This window comes from Lactuca virosa, chromosome 5 (assembly GCF_052849685.1).
Source record: "Lactuca virosa cultivar CGN04683 chromosome 5, Lactuca_virosa_CGN04683_v6, whole genome shotgun sequence".
In the NCBI taxonomy this organism is placed as follows: domain Eukaryota; kingdom Viridiplantae; phylum Streptophyta; class Magnoliopsida; order Asterales; family Asteraceae; genus Lactuca; species Lactuca virosa.
This window is the reverse complement of record NC_136430.1, coordinates 412,071,486-412,080,089: the sequence shown is the minus strand read 5'-3', so window position 1 is coordinate 412,080,089 and position 8,604 is coordinate 412,071,486. Positions and strand designations below refer to the sequence as shown.

At 43.3% G+C, this 8,604-nt stretch overlaps 1 protein-coding gene across 1 annotated transcript; it reads right to left on the bottom strand.

Moving 5' to 3' along the window:
• Nucleotides 1–3,100: 3,100 nt before the first annotated feature.
• LOC145113982 (uncharacterized) lies at nt 3,101–5,488 on the bottom strand. Its single transcript, XM_079050008.1, has 4 exons — nt 4,438–5,488; nt 3,905–4,356; nt 3,438–3,556; nt 3,101–3,314 (listed from the first exon to the last, which is right to left on the bottom strand). Exons 1-4 carry the CDS (start codon nt 5,486–5,488, stop codon nt 3,101–3,103), a joined length of 1,836 nt encoding a protein of 611 aa, XP_078906134.1.
• Between the last annotated feature and the right edge of the window lie 3,116 nt (nt 5,489–8,604).

Here is an 8,604-nt window from a genome sequence, read left to right as displayed (position 1 = left end):
AGGGTACACCTTGGTTATCCAAGATTGATCTGAGATCGGGTTACCACCAGATGAGAGTCCAGGAGGAGGACGTAGAGATGACAACGTTCCAGAACCGTTATGGTCATTTCGAGTTTGTGGTGATGCCGTTTGGGCTCACCAACACACCAGAAACGTTCATGGATTTGATGAACTAGGTGTGTAGACCGATGCTTAATCGGTCGGTCATTATTTTCATTGATGATATTATGGTCTACTCTACGACTAGGGAGAAACATGAGGATCATCCTAGAGAGTTACTTGGGGTGCTGAGACATGAGAGGCTTTATGACAAGTTCTCCAAGTGTGAGTTTTGGTTACGGGAGGTCCATTTTTTGGGACACCTGTTCAATCAGAACGAGATTTTTGTCGATACGGCCAAGATCGAGCCAGTGATGCAGTGGAAGGTCCCGAAGTCCCCGACTGAGATTAGGAGTTTTTTGGGGTTGGCTGGTTATTATCAGAGATTTATTCAGGATTTCTCCAAGATTGCTATTCCTCTGACCCACCTGACCAAGAAGAGTGTGGATTTACGTTGCGGGCCTGAGCAGCAGGCTGCATTTGAGACTCTGAGGAGGAAGTTATGTGATGCCCCGGTATTGACCCTCCCTAAGGGTGTTGAGGATTTTGTGGTATTTTGTGATGCCTCGATCTCAGGTTTAGGTCAGTTCTCATGCAGAGAGGTAGATTCGTTGCTTATGCATCCTGACAGTTGAAGCTTCATGAGATGATGCAGCGAACAAATGACCAAAGATCAAAACTGTTGATTCTAGAAGAATACCCAGGATAATCTTGCCCAAACCACGTTGATTCTATGAATACCGTGGGATTGGCTTCAAAATTCGGTAAACACACACAAAATTTTGAGAGAAAAATGAAAGTTCTTTAAACTGATCAATGACCATCCAGATTACATCAGAAAGACTTAAATAAGAAGCAAAATTTTAAAAGAAACCCTAAAGAGACATGGGCCAAACACAAACCCAAAAACAAAGTCCAAAAATTATGAAAAAAACACAAAAATGTCCATAAGTCCAATTTAGAAAGCGATTTCTGGACTCAAAAATGGGTAAGTCCCCTTCGGGTACTTATCTAGACGTGCTCCTTGCTTCAAGCTTCGATTTGACTGGTCATAGGCGCAAAACGGAGATCCGTAGCCAAAGTTATGGCCGTTTCCGTGAAGCCCCTTTAGTCACACGATCGTGGGCCTCTAGGAACGCAAGTGACCGATCCTCCACACTAGGGCCCGCATCATCCCCTCCTGGGTAGACAAAATTCGACCTCGAATGTGTAACCGGATCATCATCAGAAGAATCCTCATGAAAAGGAATTAAATGTTTCACATTGAAAACATCAGAGCATCGAATGTGACTTGGCAGCTTCAAACGATAAGCATTGGAATTGATCTTCTGCACAATCTGCACGGGTCCAATCTTTTTGGCTGATAGCTTGTTGTACTCACCAACTGAAAAACGATCCTTAGTCAAAATAGCCCAAACAAAGTCACCATCCTCAAAATCAACGTGCCTACGTTTTTTATCTACATCTTGCTTGTACTTGGAGTTGGCTCGAATCAAGTTTTCATGAACAATCTTATGAACATCATATAGACCTTCAACAAAATCCTTCACTTTCTTTGGAACAACACCATAAATAGGAAGCGACATCAAATCAAGTGGTCCCCGAGGTTGAGCAGAATAGACCACTTGAAATGGACTAAATCCAGTACTTCGGTTGACTGCATGATTATGAGCAAAATCAGCTTGACATAGTTTCTGATCCTAGCCCTTCACATGATCACCCACCAAACACCGCAAAATATTACCAAGCGACCGATTGACAATTTCTGTTTGCCCATCTGTTTGAGGATGATAAACACTACTAAAGTTAAGGTGAGTGTTCACCATTTTCCACAAGCTACCCCAAAAATGACTCAAAAACCTAGTGTCTCGATCAGAAACAATAGAAGATGGCAAGCCATGCAAACGGTATATGTCTCGAAAGAATAATTGAGCCACATTAACTGCATCCGTCGTCTTTTTACCAGGGATAAAGTGCACCATCTTGGAAAAACGATCAACAACCACAAAGACTGAATCATTGCCCCATTGAGTCCGTGGTAACCCCAACATAAAATCCATGCTTATATCCACCCAAGGTTTAGACGGAACAGGTAAAAGCATATAGAGTCCAGCATTGGTAGCCGTGCCCTTTGAAACCTGACAAATTCTGCACCGTTTAACATATCGATCCACCTCCTTGCGCATAGTAGGCTAAAAGTAAGATGATTGCACCAACTGTAAAGTGCGATCACGCCCGACATGCCCCTCACCATGCAACTCCTTGATGATTTGAAGATGAAGACTAGAATCGGGGACACAAAACTGATTCCCTTTGAAAAGGAAACCGTCATGCACTAGAAAATCAGACCTCCGCCCAGATTGTATATCCTGCAGAATAATAGAAAAATAAGGATCAACAGCCAACTGCTCCATGAGGACATCCAACCCTGGCACACCAACCCTCATGGAAACTAGCAAATTACTTCTTCTGCTCAAAGCATCTGCCACCCGATTCGACACTCCAGACTTGTGCTTCACAAAAAAATGAACTTTTCCAAGAATGTCATCCACCGCCCATGCTTATGGGACACCTTATCTTGACTTCGGATGTGCCTTAGAGAATCATGATCTGTAAACAAAACAAACTCTTTATGAAACAGGTAGTGATGCCAATGCTTTATAGCTTGGACCACTGCATAGAATTCAACATCATAAGTGCTATAACGCAACTTTGGCCCCGTCAACTTCTCACTGAAATAGGCAACCGGTCGTCCCCCTTGACTTAGAACTGCTCCAACTCCAACCTTTGAAGCATCCGTGTGTAATTCAGAAACTTGAGAAAAATCTGGTAATACAAGAATCGGTGCTGAGGTAAGCTTCTCTTTAACCAGTTGGAAAGCCGGTTCTGCCGCCTCTGTCCAAGTAAAGGTCTTCCCTTTCATACAATCAGTCACAGGTGCCATAAGGGAACTGAAGTTTGGAATAAAATGCCTATAGAAACAAGCAAGACCATGGAAGCTTCATACTTCAGTGATGGTATTTGGAGTTGGCCATTGTCTGACGGCTGCCACCTTAGATTCGTCCACCTGTATTCCTTCACCAGAAACAACATAGCCCAAGAACAAGATTTTTGGGACCATGAACACACACTTCTTCACAGCTGCATACAAACTATCCCTGTGAAGTACGGTCAAGACCTGTCGCACATGGATGACATGCTCTCCAGGAGTAGCACTGTAAATAAGTATGTCATCAAAATAGACGACTACAAATTTACCAATAAAGGGCCTGAACCATTGGTTCATCACACGTATGAATGTACTAGGAGCATTTGATAAACCAAAAAGCATCACCAACCACTCATACAATCCTTCACGAGTCTTGAAGGCAGTTTTCCATTCATCACCCGGTCTAAGTCGAATATGGTAGTACCCACTCTTTAAGTTCAGTTTGGTAAAGATAGTGGCACCACTGATCTGGTCAAGCAATTCATCAAGTCGAGGAATTGGAAATCTGTACCTCACTGTGATCTTATTGATGGCACGACTATCAACACACATACGCCAAGTACCATCCTTTTTAGGAGTCAACAAAGCAGGAACAGCATACGGGCTCATGCTTTCCCGAACATGACCTTTTGAAATTAATTCCTCCACCTGTCGACGCAAATCTTCATGCTCCCGAGGACTCATTCTATAATGTGGCCTATTAGGCAACTGTGCTCCTGGTTGTAAATCAATATGGTGTTGGATATCACGTAAAGGTGGCAGGCCATCAGGTAATTCATTAGGGAAAACATCATCAAATTCCTTAAGTAAAGGAACCATAGCCTCAGGAACTTCAACCTCCTTAGTCACCTCCTTCCCTATCAACACAAATATTCCACCTTCCGCCTCTAACTCCTCTTCGAACTGAGTAAGGGTTAACAGAGTACCCGAAGGTCTTGCAACAGGCTCATTTGGCTTACTGGGAACCAAAATTATCTTCACACCACCAAACATGAAACTATAAGTATTGGATCTCCCGTTATGATCTATATTACGATCATACTCCCAAGGTCTACCCAACAATAAGTGACAAGCATCCATCACAACCACATCACACCAAACATCATCTTTATATGTAGTACCAACAGAAAATGGAACAAGAGCTCGTTTAGATATAGTTACCTCACCACCCTTCTTAAGCCATTGTAGCTTGTAAGGCTTGGATCTATTTTCAGTTTTCAACGCCAACTTTTGAACCGCCTCTTTAGATACCAGGTTATCACAACTTCCTTAATCAATAACGAAGGAACAAACCTTACCCAAAATATTACATGTTGACTGGAAGATGTTATGTTTGAGCCAGTCATCACCAACAACTTTCGGTGTATAACAAGAGCATCTCACCACCAAATTCACTCTTACATCTCCAGTTACAACTTCTTCTTCGAATTGAGGCTCGTCATCATACATCGGGGCATCTTCGTAATTTTCACCAACATCATCATTTTGCCAATCTTCGGGCTCAGCAAACAAGTGTCGTTTACCAGCCTTCTTGCACTCTGATTGTCGGTGACCCGTCTCTCCACAATTAAAACACTTTAAGCCACTACTACCAGGCCCCCTAGGGATTGGTCCAACACCGGCACCTGTTGGCCTCTGTTGATTAGGCATAACACGGGGTACTATACCACCCATCCCGGAACTTCCTCCAACAATGGCAGACGAAGATGAACCGCTCACCTGGCGGTTTTGTTTCTCAAAAACCAATGCTCGTTGGTGTGCTTTAGAAATGGATACCGGGTCAAACATATTAACAGAGTCCATGATCTGAACCCGTAAACCTCCAACATATCGAGCCACAAGTTGTTCCTCTGTCTCCTGAATATCATTTCGAGCGATTAATTGGTAGAACTCGGTTGTATAATCATCAACCGACTTCGGACCCTGCTTCAGATTCTGTAGGCATTGGTACATCAATAGTTGAAAATTATGGGGCAGAAAGTTGGACCGCAAACACTTCTTCATCTTCCTCCAAGTCACAACCTTTGATTTTCCGAGTCTATCTTGAGTCAGTTTCAACTGTTGCCACCATGCGGATTCCCTGCCACGTAGCCTGGTAGCGATCAACGGAACTCTCTTGTTTTCAGGAACTTCTTTGAACTCAAACACTTCTTTAACTGTTGCCAACCAGTCGATGAACCCCTCCGGATTCAAACTAACCCCATCAAATTCTGGTATATCAATTCTCAATCCGGCCTCCCAACGCCTATTATCAGCCCCACGATTATGCCTTATCTGCCTCACCGGGTTCTCATCGGAAGACGAACCGCCACCATCACCAAACGGATTCCCAAACTCTTCATCTTCCACTTGTGACTGAGTTTGAGACCTGTTTCCTCCTCGATTCATCAGTTCGACCATTCGACTAGTCAACTGGTCAACCATTTGATCCATCCTCTCCTCCATCCGTGCCATAAAACGTTGTTCTAGTTCCTGTTCATGAACATCACCGGGTGGTCTGTTTCTCCTTGGAGGCATTTTGAACCAGGAATTCGGCTCTGATACCAACTGATGCAGCGAACAAATGACCAAAGATCAAAACTGTTGATTCTAGAAGAATACCCAGGATAATCTTGCCCAAACCACGTTGATTCTATGAATACCGTGGGATTGGCTTCAAAATTCGGTAAACACACACAAAATTTTGAGAGAAAAATAAAAGTTCTTTAAACTGATCAATGACCATCCAGATTACATCATAAATACTTAAATAAGAAGCAGAATTTTAAAAGAAACCCTAAAGAGACATGGGCCAAACACAAACCCAAAAGCAAAGTCCAAAAATTATGAAAAAAACACAAAAATGTCCATAAGTCCAATTTAGAAAGCGATTTATGGACTCAAAAATGGGTAAGTCCCCTTCGGGTACTTATCTAGACGTGCTCCTTGCTTCAAGCTTTGATTTAACTGGTCGTAGGCCCAAAACGGAGATCAGTAGCCAAAGTTATGGTCGTTTCCGTGAAGCCCCTTTAGTCACACGATCGTGGGCCTCTACGAACGCAAGTGCCCGATCCTCCACACTAGGGCCCGCATCATGAGATTAGATATCCGACTCATGATTTAGAGTTGGGGCATTAGTTTTTGCCCTCAAGATTTGGCAACATTATCTCGATAGGTTCCGATGTACCATCTACAGGATCACAAGAGTTTAAGATATCTTAGGGATAAGACGAATCTGAACATGAGGCAGCGCAGATGGCTTGATGAGGTCAAGCATTATGATTGTGAGATTCTCTATCATCTGGGGAAGGCCAATGTGGTTGCCGACGCTTTGAGCCGCAAGGCGGCTAGTATTTCTGCTCGAGGATATTTTTTGAGGATGACCATTGACTCCCCACTTCTAGATTTGATCATGGAGGCTCAGGCCGAGGGAGTCAAGAAGGAAAATTAAAATCCGGAAAGGATTAGGGGTAAGATTCACAAATTTCCTACCGATAGTTGTGGACTTTTGACCTGGTGCGGTCGGGTATGGGTACCATTTTCTGGCAGGGTCAGACAAATAGTATTGGAGGAGGCTCATAAGTCCAAAATCTCGATTCACCCTGGAGCTACAAAGATGTATCGGGACTTGAAACTTAGTTACTGGTAGCCATGCATGATGCGAGAGATTACATGGTACGTGGAGATATGTTTGACCTATTGGATGGTCAAGGTTGAGCATCAGAGGCCGCATGGAAAGTTGTAGCTCTTAGAGGTTCCCATGTGGAAATAAGAACATATCACTATGGATTTCATCACCAAATTGTCGAGGAATGCCAAGGGTTCTGATGCGATTCGGGTTATTTTTGACCAGTTGAAAAAGAGTGTCCACTTTCTTCCCATTTAGGAGATTTCTTCATCCGAGAAGTTGGCCAATGTGTATGTGTGCGAGATTGTTTCTCGCCATGGGGTGCCGGTTTCTCTCATCTCCAACCATGATGTGCGGTTTACTTCTCAGTTCTGGCAGAAGTTTCATGAGGATTTGGGTATGAGACTGCATATTAGCACCGCTTTTCACCCTTAGATTGATGGACAGAGTGAGTGGACCATTCAGACGCTTGAGGATATGTTAAGTGCTTGCGTCATCGATTTCGGTGGGAGTTGGGACTCCTACTTTCACTAACAGAGTTTTCTTGCAAAAACAACTATTATTCTAGGATTAGTGCACCGACTTTCGAGATTATCTATGGAAGGAAGTGTCGTACACCAATTTGTTGGGAAGAGGTCGACCACGGGGTTCATGGGTAGGACCAAGGTAGTCCTTAAAAATACGGAGCTTATTCAACAGATCAGGAAAATATACCAGACAACCCAGAGCCGATAGAAGAGTTATGTCGACCGACGACGATCATAGATCGAGTTCCCAGTCGAGGATATGGTTTCACTGAAGGTATCACCCTGGAAGGATGCTATATGCTTCAGGAAGAGGGGCAAGTTGGAGCCCCGATTTATTGGAGCGTTTTGAGTAGTGGCCTGGGTAGGTAAGGTAGTCTATCGACTGGACCTCCCTGAGGAACTTAGTCAGATCCACAACACCATCCATTTTTCTCATCTTCGAAAGTATGTGGTTGATGATTTCATGGAGGTACCCATGAACGAAATTCATGTCGATGAGTGTATGAATTATGTGGAGAAACCGGTGGCTATTTTGGATAGGAAGACGAAGGCCTTGTGCAACAAGGTGGTACCTTTAGTCAAGGTCTAGTGTAAGCATCAGAAGGGTTCCAAATGGACTTGCGAACTCGAGGAAGAGATGCGAGAGCATTACCCAAATTTATTTACAGCACCGGATTTCGAGGACGAAGTTTGATTCAAGTGGGGGAGAATTGTGACACCCAGTCCTTGCAGGTAAATTTCCCTTCTATGTTTGTGAAGTGTAAGTATTGAGGTTTGATCTACGGAGGGCGTAGATAGCCTTCTACATGTTGCGTAGATGGAAACTTGGAGACGGGCCCTTAATGATCTATGTAGGGCATAGATCTTAAGTACACAGGGCGTACGTGGCTAGAGTCCAAACTCTAATTTTAGGGTTTTGATCCCTATTTAAGGTATTGGGTTCTCTATGCATCAAATATGCTTAAAATAGGTAGCGGAAAAATCAAACTATCATATACCTAAATGTACATGCACCTTAGGATCTATGGTTTAATACTAACTACATCTACCCTATGAAAACATAAAAATATAAAGAAGAAAAACATACCTCTTATGTATCCCTTGATCTCCATGCTCGAAATCTTGATCTTGTCCTCCACGAAGTTGCTTGGATGAGAGGACCCAAAACAGAATCCCTCTAATGGTATCACATCCAATGACACCAAAGAGTGGAATAAAAATAATTAGGAGAATGGTCAATTTCACAAACCCTAAGAGGGTTAGAAATCGTCCCTATGGAAGGAGAAAGAAGGGTTAGCGAAACTTCAAGGAAGAATGAAATCCATAAGGTGCTATTTATAGCCTTGGATACCTTCCTAAGTTTTCTACTCCTTCCCATGTGG